This window comes from Oratosquilla oratoria, chromosome 25 (assembly GCF_046742065.1).
Source record: "Oratosquilla oratoria isolate Oo_2021 chromosome 25, ASM4674206v1, whole genome shotgun sequence".
NCBI classification, from domain to species: domain Eukaryota; kingdom Metazoa; phylum Arthropoda; class Malacostraca; order Stomatopoda; family Squillidae; genus Oratosquilla; species Oratosquilla oratoria.
In genome coordinates, this window is record NC_134801.1 from 33,992,440 (window position 1) to 34,015,221 (window position 22,782).

Here is a 22,782-nt window from a genome sequence, read left to right on the forward strand (position 1 = left end):
CCCACATTTATCTTCAACTTCCTTCTTTCACACACCTTCCCAAACTCCTTAATCCCTCCTCTGTCCTTCTACAAACACAGTGTCGTCAGCAAACAACAACTGGCTTATCTCCCATTTTCTCCACTTTTTTTTTTAACCATCTCCAATCCCTAGCCCATTACCTTGCATTTACCTCTTCCACCACCCCATCTATGTATAAATTGAACAGCCATGGTGACATAACACATCCCTGGTAAAGTCCCACCTTTACCCCAAACCATTAAGTCTCTCCATTTCTAATTCTAACACAGGCTCTATTACTCTCATAAAAACTCATGACTGCTCTTAAAAGCTTTCCCCCTTTCCCATATATCTGCAACATCTTCCACAGTGCCTTCATGTCTACCCTGTCATAAGCCTTTTCCAAATCCATAAAGGCCCAAAAACATCCTTACCTTTTCCTAAAGCTTTCTCATATATCTGCCTTACCACAAAAATCTGATCCACACAACTCATACATTTCCTAAACTACTCTTCACCATTTACTCCTTCTGTTCCTCTTATGATGATGATGATATGGTTTAATGTCACATACTCCCCCCTATCGGGAGGCTAGGACGGTGCCCCTCACAGAGGGCTTTGTAGCATGGAATTTAATGAACTATGCCCTTGGTTCAACTTCGCCAGTGGCAGGATTCGAATCGCCCTCACCTCGACCTTCGCCGCAAGTAACGATGCCCTAACCTGCTCAGCCAGCGAGCTTCCCTGTTCCTCTTATAATCCCCTTAATCAAAACCCCTCCATAAGCTTTCACAACTATGCTCAACAAACTGATCCCTCAGAAATTACTACATTCATATTTGTCCCCATTTCCTTTGTACAGTGGAACTATACAATCACTCCATCCAGCACTCTACCCTCTTTGAGGCAAACATTAAACAACATCACCAACCAGCCCAATATCACTGTACCTCCCTTTTTAGACATTCCACATGACACCCATCTAACCCAGGTGCCTTACCTGCTCTCATCATTTTAATAACTGCTTTTACCTCATCTTTTCTTATATCTCCTCCATTTTCCTCACACATCACGGTCATTTTCTCAGCGCTTCCCACTGCAACTACCCTAAAATATTCTACCCATCTTCCTCTTACTGCCATCTCTTCCATTATCATCTCCCCATCTGCACCTTTAACCTTTTCTTCTCTATTTGATTCACCTCCCCTTCATCTCTTAATTTCCTTCCAAAACATCTTTTAATTACATTCAAAATTTTCTGTCATACTCTTCACCCATTTCACATCTGCTTTCTTTTTTTGCCTCTACCTTTCACTTTACTTCTCTTTTTTTGTACATTTCATGATTCTCTCATCCTATTTTGCTACCAATCTGTGAATGCTCATTTCTTCTCTTCTACAACCTTCTTTGCTTCATTATCCCACCACTTACTACCCTTCCTTCTATTTCCTCCTCTCCTTCTTGTTCCACATGCCATCTTTGCACACTTTATGCTCCCTCCTTGAAATATCCCCATTCCTCTTCCACTCCTAGTTCTACTCTATCCTTCACTCCCTCCCACTCCTCTCTCAGCTTCTTCTTGTACTGCTTCACTTTTTCTTTCTCATCTAAACAGTTTACTATAAGCACCTTCCTATTTTCTGTCCTTTTCTTTTCTCCATCTATCTTCCACTCTCAACTTACCTGCCACCAAAAAATTATCTGGTATTCCACCACTCCCCTAAGAACATGTACATCTAAAACTCTTCGTACTCTTCTCCTGGTCACCACTATATAGACCATTAAAACGGTATCAACACCGTTTCATCCACCACCCTCTCTCATGTGTACTTATACTTGACTATTTTCCTAAACTCTATGTTAGCTATCATTAACTCTCTAGACACATCTCCACCATTAACTTTCCACTATGATTTTTTCGTGGCACTCCACACTTCCTAACCACTCCTACCTAGTCCTGAGATCTCCTAATACCACTTCTTTGACATTTCTCCCTAAACACTCTATGGACTAGTTTAAATCTATCCAAAAGTCTCCCTTTCCTCTACATTCTTCTTACTACCAAGACCATATGTACTTTCAAAGACCCACCTCTCCCTTCCCAGTTTTACCTTCATCCACATTAACCTTGAAGAAACCTCCTTCCACTCCACCATACGCTTATCTATCTCTTCACTTACTAATATAGCCAGCCCTTCTCTCCCTTGTCCTCTCTTCACTCCTTACCCACTCCCAAATTCAAACTCACCAGTCCCTTTCTACTTAGTTTCACTCAATGCCAACACATCCATCTTCCTTCTCACAAACATACTGCCTATCTCTTCCCTTTTACTCTCACCTGTACCACACCTACGCACATTAAAAGACCCAAACCTTAGGGTCATGGTTAGAAAACTCTTCCCAGACCTTCTTATGACTGCTTTATTTATTTTTTATTTTTTCTCAGGAATGTCCCCTTTGGGGCTACAGAAAATAGGATACCTAGTCTTATCCCTGTCCTGTTTTTGTCACCTTTTACAACCCAAGTGCGCTCAGTGGTACTATTATTTCTCCCCTACCACAGGGTTCGGCAAAAAAAGAAATGTATATTCAGAGAAGTGGTAAAGGACATTATTAAAAGTGGGGGGATAGTATAATGGAGGGACAGTTGCAGTACAATAAAGTAGCATCATTTCTTTATGAATAGAGATTTCCTCTATCACAGATAAAATTATCATTATTCAAACAATTATTCACACAACAGGCAAAGGTCAATACATAAGAAAAAATTTACTTACACCACAGACTACTTTAAGTCTTTCCGAGTTCTGATTCTGTACACATTCCACAAGGTAGTCATTTCCTTGAATACTGTTGTACAGGGTATCTGAAGATAAACAAATCTATGAACACTTACATAGCAGAAAGCAGGTAATCCTGCATTCCTATTGTGTTAAAGTGGGAGGGTTTCATATGACTTTTGACAAGTGGATGTATGTTTTGACATGGTCACCCCATTTATAAAGCAATTACTATCTATATACACACCAAAGGTTTCTTCCCTCTATAATGGCCATAGCCAGTCAAGGTATGCACCCATCCCCACCTATCCTACTCCCATTTGTCACCCATTTATTTCCTTTTCATCTTAGCTCCTTGTGGATAAAGGGTCATCCCTGTCCCCCACCCATTGCCTGGGTCAGAAGCAATGCAGCAAGACAATACATCCACAGCAGGGATCCACTACTTCACAAGCAGAGGTTTTAACCCACACTATAATCCTCACAATATCAATATTATTTTTTCTGTCAAGCATGTAGCACATTTTCTATTCAAGAAAATAATCTAACTGCAATCTAAATACTACTTGAAAAAAATATATATGTATATATATATTATATATATATATATATATAATATATATAATATATATAAATATATATATATATATATATATATATATATATATATATATGTATGCATACATCATGAGAACTGTACTGTGGGTCAAAACTTTTGCTTGTGACTACATGTTTGGATAAATACAATGTTATGAATAATACAATAATATCTAATGCTAACCTAACCTAGCAATCAGTTCATCTTACAGACTATCTGTATATGGACAATAAGTCTTGGATAATAGTGCAACCAATATCTATGGCTTGCCACAAGATTCAATACATACCAATGACATCTTGTAAGTAATATTTATTTCTAGTGTCTGCCCAGAAGTAGCCATTCCTAACTTCTGTTTCCATAATATCTTCTGCTTCTTTCTGAAATGTGCAAATACACTTCACATATAGGATAATACAGCATAAAAGTTCAAAACCCTTTATGTGAATTCAATTTATTTCACTATTCAGATTAAAGTACCAGACTTATGAGAATATCATTAACAAACTGTATTTTCTAATACACAAGTCTCACCCTAGTGAATTTGTGCTTCTTTGACATTGTCTTCACCTAATGGCCACTTGCTCCTGTATAAAAGAATTAAAAATATATACTTACAATTGTTAACTTAAAATACACTTAAGTTCCCAAGAGAACTTCTTTGCATGAAAAATTAATTTGGTACTAACAATATCAATATCTAAAAGTATATAGATTTTCAGGATAAAGCCAAAGAACCTATGCCTCAAAGAAATTGCAGAAGAAAATTTTATATCCACTTTTGTTGTGGAACCACATCTGAACAGTATCAATCAATCAATACAGCCCCACAGTGGTTACCAATGGTCCTCAGGCCCTACCATACATTTATCAGGAAAGAAACCTTAGACTGATGTCTGAACTGTATTGGTATATAGTGATTGAAAATAACATGAGGGGAACAAATTCCAGTTGTCAGATCTCAAGTTTAAATGTGGGTGAAATACAAAATTGACATATCTTGGACCCAGTCCAAAGACCCGTCAGGGTTGCACCTCCACATGGATGCAAGGAATTTGATAGGGTCTGAGGATGGGTGACAGAAAGATAATTCTCTCTCACATCTTTCTCACAGCAACACTGTCATCAGTTTCACAGAGAAATAATTTGTGAGGAAATGGCAGAAACATAGCTGGCAGACAGGGCTGGTGAAATAATATTGGGATGGTTTGCTAACATAGAATGAGTGGGGAAAGATCAGCATAAAGAATGTGGAATGTAGAGATGAATGGCGTGAACTTGATGAGATGACCAAAAACGAGATAAATGGATGAATGTGGGGTTAAGGCACCCTTGAGTAAAAAGAGAATGTCTGTTAAACAATCAATCAATCCATTACCCCTGGTCTATCTTGTAGAAGACCTGCAGCCTTCAGGAAACTGGCATCAGCCTCAGGACAGGACTATGAATCACTTAGAGAAAAGACAGTGTTGTTGTCTGGGTATTGTTTGTGCATGTCGTAGTAGTATGAGGTGTTCTGTCTTCTGAGTGATGGTTGTATCTGGGGCAGTTTGAATCAATCGCCAGGCCTATTCTGTGTCAGCATTATCTTAAATGTTGGATGGTGTTCTAAGTACAGTCGTGCTGGTGTAATTCTTGTCTGGTATGGGAGGATTTTCTCTGTGGGACTTGTATTATGGGGTTTGTATTTATAGTATGAAGTTGGTCTTTTTTGAAGGGCTTTATTTGTAATCTGAGTTTCTGTGTAGCTGTTTTGTGTGGTTTGGGTGGTAGGTTATGGTGGATGTTTGATTAATATGCTACTAGTGTAGTTTGTGGTGGTGAGCTTGCACCAAGAGGCAAGTAACAGTCACTGCTGGTATTTAGAGAAATGGATGATTCAAACCCAGAACTATGTGAATGCAAAACCAGCATGCTTCCAATTCCACCACCAGCCAATATTAACACAGAATAGGCCTGGTCCCAGAAAAAGCACGCCATTTTCTTGGTATTTACATAATTTCATGTGGAAATCAGTTTCTCCTATTGTTTGCTTAACATGTTTGCTTTTTCCTAGGATATATTCACAAATTATTTGATGCAAATAATACTGTTTATGTACATCTAAATTAATAAAAATGATAAATTCACCATTTATTCTTTTTACATATATACATGTATGTATTCTTTTTACATACATGTATGTATTCTTTTTACACTAGTTGGTAGTGATTTTTCAGGGGTTTTTTTTCTCTTTTTTAAGGGGAAGAGAGGGGCCTACAGTGCAGAATAGCACACCTACTCAAAGAGACATTAAGAAGTGGACCAAAAGGTCTCATGTCGGCATGCTCCGCCTTTGTAATCCTTTGTAAAGTGGGTAAACCAGCCTGGGATACAAGGCAAATTCCTCTTTCAGTATTTGGCTAGATATTTATTCACTAGCACCCACAAAGAGGAAACACTTGTCCATGCTTTCTTTACCCAGGCAGCATGGTTCCATCCCCCACCAGGTGACCAGTCGTCAGCCAAATACAGTACCTCCACTTGATGTTTCAAGCTGGCATCTCAAGCCATCTCCACAGCACCGTTCATTAGTGAATTGCTTTTATCAACTTCTTCCATTTATTATTTTTGCCAAGAAAAACATACATTACATTCATGTATTATAATATAATTTACAAAATTGGTATTTAAATTTCTAATGCTATATTGCTTAGTATGCACTTTAAAAAATTACCAAGAATTACACCTGAGACACAAAGAAACTTTATATTTACCTTTTTTCTGTATTTTTTTTAGAAGTTTACATCAACATGGTATAGCATTAGAAAATTAAATATTTTGTAAATTATAATACACCAATGTAATAAATATTTTTCTTGGCAGAAATCAATAACAGAAAACTTTGCTAAAACCTATACAGAAATGAATGAAATCGCTTCGATTCCTTTAGATACAATCTTTGTTTTGACAGATTCAGAGGCCAGAGATGACATCGACCCTGACAACCTCTAGAATTACAGGTACTGCATTACTAAATGCAGGTTAGGTTAGGTAGGCAGACGTGGTAATAGATGGGATAATGAATGAAATAAATGAAAAGATAAATGATCTCTGTACACATAATATTAGGCTGAAAGAATATGTATGTTGTTACACAAAGTTGTATAATAAGACTTCAAAAAAAGAATATGACAATGCTTGTCCTAGCATAGAAAAAGAAATTATTGTAAAGTATCGATCACCATGAAACTAAAATAGCAAGAAGGGAAAAATGTAGAGTTGAATATCTCTGGTGTAGAAGACGTACTAGCAGTGCTAGAAGGGAATTTAGAGGCCTATGATAAACCCTGAAGTAAAATCATCTAGATTTCATTGTGTTGATATTGGTAAGATTAAGGAGATTTTTTGTAAAGCGAAGCTGACTTACAGTGAAGGAGGTCCATTTCCAATATTGGATTTTAAAAGTAGCTTGAAAATTAGCAACATTTTGAAGATTTATCTTGAAATAATCAACCTATGCATAGTCAAGAGTACATACATATACCAAGGATTTTTCCCCCTTACAAGGGAGGTAGCCAAAAAGAAAAAGGCATAAAATCATTCCCACCCATTCCATCCCTAAACACACTCCACCCTCCCTCCCATCCTAGCATCCCCCGGACAACGGGCCACCTCCACACCCTGTCCACCGCCCCAGGCCAGAGGCAGCGCTGCAAGGCACAGCACATCCACAGCAAGGCCGCCTCATCAAATCGGCAACCCCCCCTCTCCGTCCCTCCATGCAGAAAAGATGACGGGAAGAAATCCCTTCGGGCTGCGTCAAATTTTGCTCACACACATCAACTCACCCACTCCACTCCATGCACCACAACATCCTTCACACACAACCATTCTCCATAGTCAAGAGTACTCTTCCAAAACATGAAAAAATTGCTTTTATTAAACCTGTTATCAAGGAAGCTCTAGATAGTCAACTTTTAAGCTTATATAGACTGGTGTCAAGTTTATCTTTCTTATCAGAGATGACAGGTGTAATTCTGGATCAATTTAAAGAATTTTTACAATGAAAACAAGTTTTGCCTGATGAACAATCAGCTTATGGGCAACTATACTCAAGTGAAACTGCACTACATTCTGTGATAAATGATTTGATTCTTTTGATGGATGATTGAAAGTATGGTGTTCTGATACTTTTGGACTACTGTGCAGCTTTTGATACTGTGGTGCAGTTTGTAAGTGGAAGATCTGGAAAATATTGGTGTTAAGATGAGGCACTGGAGCTTATGAAGGACTACATTGAAAGGAGAACCCAATGTGTACAGATGGGAAATTCTTTGTCTGGAACCCAGAATCTATCAAGAGGGGTTCCACAAGGGAGTGTACTGGGTCCTATTCTTTTTTGTATCAATACAATTTAACTATTACATATACTAAAGAGACATGGAGTAAGCTTTAAGCCATTTGCTGATGATACCCAGTTTTATTCAACATTCAATAATGTTGATGACACAGTAAGAAAGCTAAGAGAGATTATGATGGAAATTAAGGAATAGATGGATTTAAGACTGTTAAAATTGAATGAGGTTAAGACTATCTGATTGTTGGAATAAGAGGAGATCTAAGTAGGCTGGAGGATATTCAAAGTCTAAATATCGGAGGAAGTGAGAGTGATGTAAGTAAATCAGTGAAGGATTTAGGAGTGTTGATAGATAGAAACCTATCCATGAAAGAACAAATAGACAAAATTGTTAGAATGGCAGGCTATCATCTGAGAAATATTGCATTTGTAAAGAAATATATTGATGAGTCTTCATTGAGAAAACTTATACACAATCATGTTATTAGTAGACTAGACTACTGTAATTCATTATACTATGGATTGCCAAACTACCAGCTAAGGAAATTACAGTATATCATGAACAGGGCTGCTAGATTAATAAAAGGTGTGGCAAGACGTGACAGAATTACACCTGTACTGATAGAGCTTCATTGGCTTCCTATTAAAGCCAGAATTATATTTAAAATTTGTGTTATGGTATACCAGACAATTAGATATGGGAAACCAGATTACTTAAGGCAAATACTGGAAGATCATCAACCTGGATCAGCCATATCATATGGTAGTAGTGATGATCCTTTTATGCTGGTTGAATCAAGATGTAATCTTCAAGTGGGATTTAGGGCCTTCAGGACATCTGCCCCAAGGCTATTTAATCGACTTCCCAGAGAGATAAAGGAAAGTAATAATGTTGATACTTTCAAGAAGAAATTGAAAACGTATCTATTTGGTGATTGTTACACTCAAGACATGCAAATTAGTGAGTTTTATAATGTGTAATAAATTACCACAATGATGATATGAGGTTTGACTCCCAGAGCATCAGAAAGATGGAGCGAGAGTTGAGAATAAACACATAAAAGTAAAGTAAGTAAATGTTAGGTTAAGTTGGTAGGTTAGGTTTCGTTAGATTAGACGAATTTGTCATACTTTAATTTCTTTGGCCTCAGCCTCTACCAATACAAAGATGGTATCTCTAGCAACTAAAGCGGCTACATTTGTTCATTTATAGCTTTTAGCAAATTTTTTTTTAATTATGTCAAGAATAACATATACTACATTGATGTATTATAATTTACAAAATTATTTAAGTTTCTATTACTATATCATCTAATGTGAATTTCTAATAATTTACCTTTTTTCTATGGCATAGTTACTTTTGGTTAGGTTAGGAGCTATTGGACATCGGAAGTTTCATGTTAAATATTCGTGTTTGTGTGATTCTGGAATTTTACCCCATCTGTTCACTGAATACTACAACCTAAACGATAGGAGTATTAGAGGCAAACAAATGCTAAGAAGATGTACAACAAGGTCCTGCAGATTGCTGTGTCAGCAATGGAAACCATCAATCCCTCAAGTAAGTCTAGAAGAAAGTAAAAAGTTTATATGATGATGATCAACTACAATGATATCCTGTAGTTAACCTATGTCAAACCTGCAAACCAAGTATCCTCACCTGGTTATTATATTACCAAGCTGACGAGTTTAATCAAATAAAACCAGGTTCACCTCAGATTGTGCCTCAGCTTACAGCAACACACTTCAAACACATTATTTGGTGAATTGTCATGCCTGGGTCTGGGAGTATTTAGAAATTTCAAGAAAATTATGATAAGCATGTTGGATTACCTGTGGCTTTTTAAAATACGTAATATTAAGAATTCGGGATCCTATAAGAAGATACGTTTTACTACCACACAAATATAGCTGGAAACACAAATATCTCGCTCCAAGGAAATGATCATAGCTAGGTAGGTCAAACACCACCAGAGGTGCCAATGTCGATGACGAGCACAATAGCGCATCATTTTATGTGCACGCCATGCAAACGGCCAAATTTACATACTGCGGGAAATTTCATTCATACAAATGTTATGCAAGTGTATTTACTATGATCGTAGTAAATTTAAAACAATTACATCATCAGTTACATGTCGGTACATAAAAACATAAGATAAACATGGCGGCTTGCATTCAGCAGTAAATCGAAAATTGGCTTATGTTTCAGCGTAAAAAATGAGCTAAATAAATTCAGTGTATTGGCAACTGACCAAAATGAATGAAAACTACTAGTCTCGCAGATTATTCTAATACCAAAATAAAGGCAGCGTGTTACAGAAGAGCTGAGAAATTGGAGGTACTAATTAGTTTTTTCTATCGGGTCGGATTATCGGATAACATCAACATCCATCCCGCCATCTTATCTATCACTGGTGGTATGGATCAAACTTCACTCTATTAAATTTCTTACTATTATACTTACTATTATACTTATACTATTATACTTACTATTATTTTTACTATTATTAGTGTAATAGACTTATAGTTGAATTATTTGAACTATTTTCTTTAAAATGTGTGATTTTCATGTAATTTGATCAAAGAGAAGTTACGTTTTTATCATCCGTAATATTACGGACCACAGCTACGATTCGTCCTGCCCGCTATCTATGATCACTGGTGGTATGGATCAAACTACACTATTAAGTTTGTTACTATTGTGTTATTAGTGTAATAGATTGCATATAGTTGAATTATTCAAACTATTTTCTATAAAATGTGTGATTTTCATGTAATTTGACAGTATTCGTAGCTGTGGTGGGTAATTTTGCAGAGGATAAAAACGTAATTCTTTGATCAAATTACATGGAAATCACACATCTTTATCTTAGAGAAAATAGGTCACAATGCAACCATATGCTAAATTTTTATATAAAATTGTGCCTGTCAGTAACAACCGTCATTGTTTACGGTTGATCGGAGATTAGTCAGACCGCACGTTTCGGCATGATTTCCTGGGACAAAATAGGCCCGATTTAATTCCATTCAAAATGCAACATCTCGAGAACTAGGACAGCTAGATGGATCATAATTCAAATTACATTGTACTCATAGCTACTTTTTGCATCCCATGAGAACTACTTCAGCTCAAATATCAGGAATTCCATTTTCATGTTGACCTAGCTATCATAATCATTATGATTATCATAGCTCAACATATCATGACCACTTAAATTTGCTAGTGACGGCCTTTATATTTTCATTCAATCGAAGGTCAGGCAATATTATTCAACTGAAGGTAAAATCAGTACAAAATGGGGTATACGACTAACCACTACTGGTAAATGTTCGCATTGAAATAGTAGATAACTCTATCTCGGATATACGCAACAACGATCATTCAATACAGTGGCACTCGGCGGGAATCATAAATGTGATATTAGATACTAAATATTTTGCGATATAAGAGATCCCCAGTGGTATCAAACAGCAAAATGGCTGAAAAAGAAGCTAAAAAAGAATCGGAAGAGCCAAGAACACCTGTGTAAAATACTGCTTCCAAGAGAAGGCAACGAATGACACAAATCAAAACACTTGTCGACGATGTCTGCCAGATTCTGAATACAATATTATCGTACAAGGACCTCAAAATTATCGTCTTATGACAAAATTCTGGAAATGTTAGAAATATCGTACAAATTATCGTAAATTTTAATTCTAATATCTACCCCTTGAGATAAATAAAACGTACACTTTATGCAACATTTCTAAATTTTATTAATATTGAGGAATTCAAATAAATGATCTTTCACAAATTAGTGTTTCATTGGAAATAATCAAATAATCACAATTTAACACATACTTCAGTAGCGAATCACATATAATAGGCCTCATCATCAGTGTAATGGAATGAAAATGTTTTTAAAGAAAAACTTTCATATTTGTATGTAATTAAAAATAACTATTCATATTCTAGACAAGCTATACCTCTAGGCTTGCCACCTTATGCAAAATAAAATAAGCGGCACCTCTACCGTCAACTTTACCAGGGACGTTCCGGGCGCGTGGCGTGTATTCACCTCGGATCTGCTGCAGTCTCTGTCGAGACAGCCAGACACCACCCTACGGCAGTGAGCTCAGAGCTCCTTATTAGCCGATCTCTGGGTAGGTCTGAGACCACTCACACATCACACACCGGGACAGCAAGGTCACAACTCCTTGACTAACGTCCCGTACCTACTCGCTGCTAGGTGAACAGGGGCTACACGTGAAAGGAGACAAACCCAACTTATCTCCGCCCGACCGGGGAATCGAACCCCGGTTCTCTGGCTTGTGAGGCCAGTGCCTTACCAATCCGCCACCGAGCCGTGTGCGTGCCTTCCGGTGGCCAGGGAGAAACCCGGTTGTTTATAAAGGCCCAAACTCTTGAAATATGCATAGATCACTTAGTAGTCAAGAAAACAATTAGTCATGTTTAAAGTTCTTTATTACCAATGAACATTGTTATATAAGGCTGGATACACAAGTCAATAGTATTCCCTCTTTTTTTATTTATTCTTCTTCCAAGTGTACTTCTTATTGCTCCTTGCAGCACTGAGTAACTCTTTGTCTTTCAAAACACTGCTGTGAAATTCTGAACAGGACTGCTCAAAGTTGAGAGTGATCAGGAGCTCACTCCTTATGAGTTCCACAGAGCACCTGTTCCTGCTTTCACTCCACTTGTTGGCCATCCTGGAGAAGATCCTTTCAACATATCCAGTGGATGCTGGGATGCTCAGTTTGTGGCTTATAATAGACAACATGTTAGGAAGGTCAGCTCCTTGTGAAACAGACATCCACCTGGCAGCCACATCTTTGGTCTTCCATTCAGCATCTTCTCTGAACTTCTTCAGAATGATATTGAATGTGGTGCATTCATCATAGAGTTCATTCATGTTGATTTTATTGATGAGGTTGATCTTACTAGCCACCTTCTCGATGTCATTGAAAGTCAAGGTGTTATGGTCCAAAGAGAGAGGTTGCAGTGAGAACAGCCAGTTGTCCTCTGAGAAGTTGAACCATTTGACAACATATGAGATTGCTGTGTTTAGAAATGCAGTGAAATCTGTCCTTGTCATGTTTACATCTTGTGGATGGAGGTGCTGCAGCTTCACCTTAGTTAAGTAGCCATAAAACTGGTCATCTCTTCTCTGTGTGAGTTTTTGCTTGAAGTTATCCATGATGGAATATAATTCCACACAGGTGGTTACATTACTCTCCAGCTTCTTTACAACCTTCTCAAAGAGGGATAGGATATTACTACAAAATAGGAGGTACGCCTCCACTATGTCTCCGTCTTCTTCATTTGCATCTTCAGACACTTTACTGAGCTTCAACAAAGCTCGAAGTTGTTTTGGACAATCATCCCCCAGGCTGATGAAGTAAGATTTCAGTGCAGACCAAGTTTGTATCAGTCGGTGGATGGCTGGATTAAGAGAGAGCCACCTGGTAGTTACATGTCGTAGCATTTCTTGGAATTCCACATCACAAAAGTCACAAAAATCTTTGAGGGATTCCCTTCGTTTGGCTGATGTGGAGAAGTGGCCATGTACCTTCTACAGAGAGCTTGTCAAGGGCGTGCTTCACTGTGTTGTGCACTATGTGGGCATGGGCAGTTTCCTTGCAGCAGATCTTTATGCTTCATTTTCAGATTGGTGAAAACTGAGTTGTGAATACCAAAGTTAACATTAGTGTTGTCTGCACTAAATGCTGTTACTTGGTCCAATGACAAACCAAATTTATCTAGGGATTGTTCCAGGAGAGCTACAATCCCGGCAGCTGACTCATCTGAATTCTCAATGAAATCAAGCATTTTCTTTGTGACTCCATACTCTGGACTGAAGTATTGGACGGCAAAGGGAAACATCTTCCGGTTTCCTTTATTTGAGGCATCCGTCTGTATGGAGAATGGGAGGGGTGATGTTAGGGTCTTGAGGACATCACCCACTGCCTTTGGAGCTAGGACATCTTTCACCATGGCCTCTGCCTTTGTTCTCCCCAAAGTCATTTTCTTCAGTATTTTGGAATCAGGTAGTATCTTTTTATTTAGCTTGTGAGCACAGTCAGCACTGTTGTAGCTAAGATTATGCTTTACTGTGTGGTATACCTGTGTTATTTCAGCTGCAGTAACCGAGAGGGGAGGAGAGAGATGATAAATTGTTAATGAAATTGAATAGTATCCTATGACTTTTCATTATGGTTGATTAGTTATTGATGATAAAAATTTGTACTAATTAATCATTAGAATTAAAATTGTACCCATATAAAGAACAGCTCATTCAGAAATATGATTTAAAACTATGTAATAAATCCTAATATGCATAAGTACATAGGTAACCCAGGTATGAGTAAGATAGATACATTAATAGATAAACAAAGTGTTCAGACAACACTGTAGACTACAATGTAATCTGATCACTCTTTTATCCATCAACGTATCTGTATCTATTTATTTATCAATCTATTCATTTGTAATCTATTATATTCATCAATCTATCCTATACTGACTATGCAGGTAAATAGAAATAGCCTACGTAGGCTCGTAGCCTGGGCTAATAGCCCTATTCTGACTCGACATCTTGTAAAACCACAGATAAGTAAGAACATAACATGTGCATATCTCACATACCGAATCAATCTCTGCCTGAGATGTTTCAGTCATGAAGAATTGTGACGCTACACTTTGGGTCTTCTGTGATCTTGCATTTCGGGAATGTTGTTCTCCTGATGCATGCTGTTTGATGTCAGAAAGTCCACCATGCGATACCGAGAACGTGCGCCTACATGCTTTGCAGTTCGCTTTATACAATTCTCCGCTTACGCTGTTAAGCCACGGGTATGCCTCTTCCCATTCATGTCTGTACTTTTGGAGGCGTTTTCCCTTTTTATGAGGTGGTGGACTCGTCTTCACCGCTGGGGTATCATAATCTGCAGGCGACGACATTTGCGTGGTGCTGACAGTTCAGTGGCTCAGTGAGCACTGAGGGAGCGAGGCAGGCGCCACTGAGGGGCTTCCCAGAAATTTTCAGAAAAAGTAGCGGAAAAAGGTATAAAAAGTAGCGGGTTTCCATCAAAAGTTGCCCAAAATAAATGGTTCAACACAAGAGAGGCACAATTTACAACAGGCAGAGAGGTGCAGTGGGCACTCGGGAAAATACGGAACAAACCGCGTCCCGTATTGAGTCAGTACGGGACGCAACATTTTTTTTTCTCTCAAATAAGGGACGATTCCGTATTTTACGAAACGGGTGGCAACCCTATATAATACCTCATAACTTATAACATTACTCCGAGTCAGAATGTGAGGTGTTACTGTATAGTTCCTTGGCTGCCAAGAGAGAATACATATAATTTGTTGGGTTAAAGTTTTTACAGCATGACCCACTAGACTTTATACATTCTGTTGGCTGTATTGTAAACTTCACACAGTTCCCAGAATTTACTTTCAACACACGCAGTATCATGACCAAAGAATCTTACTACAACACAAAATGTGTTTTATGGAACCAACGTCAATAGACTCGTCCGTAAGAACGCTAAATTTTGTTTCTCTTAGTTTGTAAGCAAGTTGTTCTTTGTTGGACTTTCCTGTGACATTAGTTACAACTGGAGTTGCTTTAGTTCTTTTCATAGCAAGTTCCTGTGCTATCTTGGAGTCACTGAAAATATTTCTCAAGACCTCTGACAAGTGATCCATTCCCTTCGACACGACATTCGGATTTCTAAGATCATCAGGAGCTGTGATCTGCAGTTGCACTTATCTTAGAATTGTCGGTGAAATCGTAAGGTGATTTTAAACCACCTGGTGGCAGTACGCTACCAATCGGATGACAGGTGTCTACAGAGAGACCGCTGTCAGAATAGGAGAAAACACATGTCAACTCTCCGCATTACCATATCAAAACTCCAATCCAGTATCAAACAAGCCCAGAGCCTGGAGATCGAATCACAAGACTCCAATCAGCTACGCGCGCCTCCCAGGAGACCGAACCACAAGATTCCAACCAGCTACGTGCACCACCTCCCAGCAGATCAAACCACAAGACTCCAATCAGCTACGCGCACCTCCCAGGGGGGTCGAACCACAAGACTCCATTCAGCTACCACTAGACTCCCACCCAGTTAGTCTGCTGAATATGCCTCATAGTAGAGACAGAAAGATACGGATCTAACACACACACACACACACACACACACACACACACACACACACACACACACGACTCGGTGGCGCGGTTGGTAGAGTCCCAAACTGTCACTACGACAGTCCGGTTTCGAATCCTGTCCAGGGCTGAAAATAATTTCAGTATCTCTGCGCTTCATGTCGTTACTCCAACTCTCATGGGCGGGGAATTGGGTGTGTGTGTGCGTGTAAGGTCAAAGCATTACCCATAGATCGAGTCATACGAGCTCTGAGCTCTCTTCCGGGAGGGAAATAGCTGTCGATCACGAGTCCAAAACGTGATCCAAGGACCAAGGTGAATCACGCACACACACACACACACACACACACACACACACACACACACACACACACACACACACATATATATCTATATATATATATATATATATATATGATGTATATTATATACATACATACGTACATTATATACTCGTGTGTATGTATGTATGTATGTATGTAAGCACATACACATTTATATTGTATTGTATAATGGTTACCTCCCGTGTAAGGGGGAAAAGAGACTCTGGTATATGCATGTATGTATAATGTCTTCCCCGAGCCCTTTGAGAGTCCAGCGACTCGTGCCTCATCCGGGTCGTTTCTCGGTCCACCGCGTGGCAGAGGTCCTGGCTGGGTCTTCCCGTGGTCGCCTCGGGTCCAGAAGGAGAAGGAGACGACGACCACCGCCGGCGCCGTTCCAGGAGCTCTTCCAGTCCCCCGCCAGATCATCGAGGTCGCAGAAGAGAGTAAGCCGGTTGGGAATACCGCGACGCCAAGGACCTGAGAGGAAAGGCAGTGGATCGACACGGCCACGGTGCACGGGAGCCTCACTGGACTCCGACGCCACAATAGACTCTGGATCGCCCATTCTTCGACGAGGGATCCGTCGGCGCGGCCCGACCGACTGCGATCAAAAGAACGTAAATAAGGAGAAAAAAAAAATGAAAAAAATAAAAAATAAAACCTCGCCCGGAAAAAAATAGTACAAAAAAAAAGAGGTTTTGCAGGTTAAAGAAAAAAAAAAAAAAATAGGTTACAATAATAAAATACAAAAATATTGGTAAAAAAAAAAAAAAGGCTGCGCCATCTGAAAAAAAATATAGTAAAATTATAAAAATACAAAAATAAATAAATAAATAAATAAAATAATTACTGACAAGGCACTGGCTACGCAGACGGTGCCTTAGCTCGCGGCGCTCGCTCTTTTTTGGCCGACCCAACGCCCGCCTTTAATATGTCACACCTTTGCCTATAGATGCCTGGTTATCGACTATAAACCATAGTCTATGACATTCTACCTTAACGTAATAATCTACCACAAATTGCTGAAAAAGCATGCGACTGACTGCCTAAGAGTCCGTAGGGCTAGGTACCTAAGGCGCTTGCGAGCGATGGAAACTCGGCCGAAGGGCCGAACCCCAGCGTTGATATCGATCTAAATCAGACCGAAAACAGGAAATCCCTCAAGGGGACACGTTCCCTCCGTCCCCTGATTGGCTGAGAGTGGTGACGTCACGGCAATGTAGACGACTGATTGGCCGAGAGTTGTGACGTCACGACAACAGAGACGACTGAATGGCTGTGAGCGAAGCGAGGTCGCCCGAAGGTCTGAGCCTCCGCCTTATCCCGTGGAACACTTTTGCCGGGTCCCGGAGGATGGTCGGGAAAAAAAATATTCATGAGCAGATTGGAGTACAGAAGGGACTGGAGAAAAGTTGAATGGACTAAGTTATGGTGTGTTGGGTCTGGATATAAGAATGAACGAAATCGGTGGCGCGGTTGGTAGAATCCCTGACTGTCACTACGGCGGTCCGGGTTCGAATCCTGCCCAGGGTTGAAATAATATCTGTATCGCTGCGCTTCGAGTCGTTACTCTAACTCTCGTGGGCGGGAAGTTGGGGGTGTGGGTGCGTGTAAGGTTACGGCATTACCCATATATCGATCATACGAGCTCTGAGCTCTCTTCCGGGAGGGAAATAGCAGTCGGTCACGAGTCCATCACGTGTTCCAAAGACCAAGGTGAATCACACACACACACACACACACACACTTCAGTGAATGGACGGCTTGGAAGACGTTCTGAAGAAAACTGAAGTCTGTGGATCCCAACGCAAAGAGAAGTGCCTAGTGTTTTTGCAGGGTGGGGGGGAAATTGCTCGTGGAGTAGTGGGAACGTAGGGAAAGAGGAAAAGGGGAGGGATTACTGAGGGAAATGGAAGGAAATGAGGAGGGAGTAGACTTTGCCCAGCCAGACAAGCGGAAGGTAAACAAAAGACTGAGTGAAGATCAAATGTCTAATAAAAATGTAAAGATTAGAAGTATAGAGAGGAGCAATACAGAAGAAAGTGACGAGAATATGTTCCAGGGATTTAAAGAGGGTGGGGGGGACACAACCCCCCCCCCCCCCCCCCCGACTGATAAGACTAGAGGAGAGAGTTGATAAGGTGATCGAGGACTTGGAACGTAAGTTAGGTAATGTAGACTCCATTTTCCAGAGAATTGAAAGGTTGGAACAACTAGAGAAGGCTAACAGAAACTTAACTGAAGAAATAGAGGACCTAAAAAGACAGTTAGGAAATGTAAAGGAGGAGAATGAGAAATTGAAGAAGAACAGTAATGAAAATAGAGAGAAAATAGCTACAGAAGTTAAAAATTGGAGAATAACTCAAGAAGGGAATAAGGTTTCATTCACTGACATAGTCAAACAGCAATTGAAAGAACATAATGAAGACTCAGTTATTAAAGTGATGAGACAGAAGGAGAATATAGTAAGAGAATTAGCTGACAAAAAGAAATGTATAATTATATTAGGAATGGAAGAGAAACATAACCCAGATAGAACCGCAAGAATCAAGGAGGAAAATGAAAGAGTAAGCAGTTTATTAAAATTAGTCCAGTAAGATGAGCCAGAAATTATAAAGGAAATTGAGGAAAAATTCAGACTTGGAAAATATAGTACAGATAAGACCAGACCAATTAAGATTAAATTCAGGTCACAAACAACGGCAGAGAAAATTCTATCCAAGACAGGGAAACTAGCAACAAATGATCAATATAAAAAGGTATGGATAAAAAGAGAAATGAATAAGGAGGAAAGAGAGGCAGAAAAGCAGAAAAGAATTGAAGCTAAGGCAAAAAACGAGGAAAGAACGGAGTCAGAGAAAGAGAGATTCTATTGGAGAGTAGTGAACATGAAAATAAAGCAGTTCGACATACTAAAGAAAAACATAAGGGAAACAGAGAACACAATGGAAGTGGCAGAAAACTAAGAGTGTCTTACACAAATATAGATGGATTGATAACAGGATTGAATGAACTGAATGATTATTTGAAAGAAAAAGAACCGGACATAATGGGAATTGTAGAAACAAAATTAAAAGGCCCACTACCACCCAACAGTGTAGGACATGATACATACAATTATTGGATTAGAAACAGAGAGAAAAAACAAGGGGGGGGAGTTATGTTCCTGACTAAGAAGGATATAAACGTGAAAGGTGTCATATATGGAAAGAATACAGTAGAGATGATTATGATAGAAGTGGAAGACCGAGATAAGAAGAGCAGAAAATTTGTGATCAATTATGTGCCTCCGAAAACAGCCTCATGGGAGGAGAGTGAACATAAAAGTATGTTAGAGGACACAAAGATAGCATTAACTAAAATAATGGAAGACGGAGGAAGAATAGTTATGATGGGCGACTTTAATTGCAAAGAAATCTGCTGGGAAGAAATGACAGTAAAGAGTGGTGATGACTCATGGGGAAATGCTCTACTTGAGATGATTACTGACCATTCAATGACACAATGGATACAAGAGAACACTAGGTATAGAAATGAAGAAGAACCATCGAGACTAGACTTAATAATTACATCTGAACCTAGAATAGTGAACAAGATTGAATATAAAACACCAATAGGTAAAAGTGACCACATATTGATTGAACTGGAACTTAATGAAGAAAAATATATGAAAAGAAATGAACAATATAGAAAAGGAAGAATGATGTATGAAAAAACAAACTTTGATAAAATAAGAGAATTCTTCCAACAAGAAAACTGGGAAGAAATATACAAAGAAGAAACATCAGTGGAAGAGAAATGGAATATTTTGACAAAAATTTACAAAAAAGGAGTGGAAAAGTATGTCCCAAGACAAAAACAAGAAAAGGAATATGTAAAATGCTGGTACAACAAAAGTTGTAGGGAGTTAAAAGACAAAAGAGACAAAGCCTGGACCAGATGGAAAAAAGACAGAAGACCTGAAAAATGGAAAATATATACTGGTTATAGAAATGAATATGTACAAAAGTGCAGAGAGGAAAAAAGAAAATATGAAAAAGATGTTATAGAAAAGTGTAAAGATCAACCAAAACTATTCTACAGATTTGTAAACAATAAACTGAAAAACAAACAAGACTTGGAGAAATTAAGACAAGGAGGAGTTGAATACACTGAGGAAATGGAAATGGCAGAAATTATGAACAAACATTTTAAATCAGTGTTTACAAGGGAAAATATACAACCTGAAGAGATTGAGTGGAAAGAAAAAGTCCCCCCTATGGAAGAAATAGAAGTAACAAAGAATGAAATATTGACACACTTGGGTAATTTTGATGTCAGAAAATCGCATGGGCCAGATGAAATAGCAAACTGGATTCTGAAAGAATGCAGGAATGAACTGGCAGACAAAATACATAGCATAATAATCAGTTCCTTAAAAGAAGGAAAAGTTCCAGAAGATTGGAAAAAAGCAAATATAGTACCTATATATAAAGGAGGAAATAAAGAAGAACCTACCAACTATAGACCAGTCTCTCTAACAAGTACAATAGCAAAAATATGTGAAAGAATTATCAAAAGTAGATGGGTAAAATACTTGGAAAAAAACAACGTACTAAATCCAAGGCAATTTGGATTCAGACAAGGACGATCATGCGTCACCAATTTAATATGTTTCTATTCAAGGCTAATAGATATAATACAAGAAAGAGATGGATGGGCCGATTGTGCATTTCTAGACCTAAAAAAAGCTTTTGACAAAGTACCACATAAGAAGTTGCTTAAGAAATTAGAATATGAAGGAGGAATACAAGGTAAATTGCTAAATTGGATGGAAGACTTTTTGCAAGAAAGAAAAATGAGAGTAGTGATAAGAGATCAGCACTCAAAATGGAATGAAGTAATAAGCGGTGTCCCGCAGGGAACAGTTCTGGCCCCAATAATGTTTGCTATATATATTAATGATATGGATGAAGGAATTGAAAGCTATATGAGCTTCTTTGCAGATGATGCAAAATTACTGAAAAGAGTGAAAACTGAAGAAGATTGTGAATCACTACAGAGAGATCTAAATAAAGTACAAGAATGGAGTAGGAAGTGGGAGATGGAGTTCAATACAAAAAAGTGTAGTATAATGGAATTTGGAAAAAGCAAAAACAGAATAACAGGATCATATAATTTGGGAGAAGAAGGAATAAAAAGAGTAGAAAATGAGAAGGACCTAGGAGTCATTGTTATGAATAATATGTCACCTGAGAAACATATAAATAAGATTTTTGGAGAAACCTATAATTTAATAAGAACAATCAAAGTGGCATTTACATACCTGGATGAAGAAATGGTGAGGAAAATCCTAATCACCCTGATAAGACCAAGATTGGAATATGCAGCAACGATATGGTCACCAAGTACAAAAAAATGTATAAAAAAAACTTGAAAGAATACAAAGAGCAATTACAAAATTGGCACCAACACTCTCAAAACTATCATATGAAGAGAGACTACAAAAACTTAAACTACAGACACTAGAGCAAAGAAGAGAGAGAGGAGATTTGATAGCTATTTACAGAATCATGAAAGGCATAGAAATTACTGATAGAGAGAATCTGATAAAATGGGATGACAGAAATACAAGAGGACACGGAAAGAAAATAAAAAAAGACAGCTATAGAAGAGATTTGAAAAAGAACAGCTTTCCTCACAGAGCAATAGACAGTTGGAACAAGTTAGATGAGAAAGTGGTGTGTGCAAAAACAATACATGAATTTAAAAATAGTTTAGATAAAATGAGATATGAAGACGGGACCCCACGAGCATAGCTCCCCTTCCCGTAAAATACAACTAGGTAAATACACACACACACACACACACACAATGGAGGCATTCACACAATAAGTATATATATATATATATATATATATGTATACATTTATATATATATATATATGTATACATTTATATATATATATATATGTATATATATATGTATATATATATATGTACATATACATGATTTCAAGAAGTCTACAGCGACAATGGCGTTGTTGAGTTCATATTGAAGCTTTAATTTCTCATGTGCAATAAGTTTCTGTGTTAGTTCTAAATACCTGAGAAGGTGTCCAAAAGACATTTGGTGCGGTTTTCTCTTTTTTAATTTCTCCGATGCATATTTCGACCTTACTCGGTTATCCTCAACAACGCCATTGTCGCTGTAGACTTCTTGAAATCATGTATTGAACATGGCCTCCTACCAATATATATATATATATATATATATATATATATATATATATATATATATATATATATATATATGTATATATATATATATTCCTCACTTCTATAAATAAACACTCCGAAGTTGTCGCACAAACATATTAATTCTGTTTTCTCTTTTTTAATTTCTCCGATACGTATTTCGACCTTACTCGGTCATCCTCAACAACGCCATTGTCGCTGTAGACTTGTTGAAATCATGTATACAACATGACCTCCTAAATATATATATATATATATACATATATATACATATATATATACATATATATATATATATATATATATATATATATTG

At 38.1% G+C, this 22,782-nt stretch overlaps 1 protein-coding gene across 4 annotated transcripts in view; it reads right to left on the reverse strand.

Moving 5' to 3' along the window:
* The window catches only part of LOC143038912 (uncharacterized), a 65,892-nt gene extending 54,562 nt beyond the window's left edge, over positions 1-11,330 (reverse strand). The window contains exons 1-4 of one of the 4 annotated variants that reach the window (XM_076208651.1): positions 11,243-11,330; positions 3,913-3,965; positions 3,668-3,758; positions 2,778-2,866 (exon numbers count right to left, since the gene is read on the reverse strand). In XM_076208651.1, coding sequence (XP_076064766.1) covers positions 2,778-2,866; positions 3,668-3,758; positions 3,913-3,939 — 207 coding nt within the window. In that variant the 5' untranslated portion in view covers positions 3,940-3,965; positions 11,243-11,330. Of the gene's footprint in view, positions 1-2,777; positions 2,867-3,667; positions 3,759-3,912; positions 3,966-5,895; positions 5,959-9,377; positions 9,500-11,034; positions 11,087-11,242 lie in introns of those variants that run through there. The other 3 variants (XM_076208655.1, XM_076208653.1, XM_076208654.1) reach the window with 3 other exon arrangements.
* Between the last annotated feature and the right edge of the window lie 11,452 nt (positions 11,331-22,782).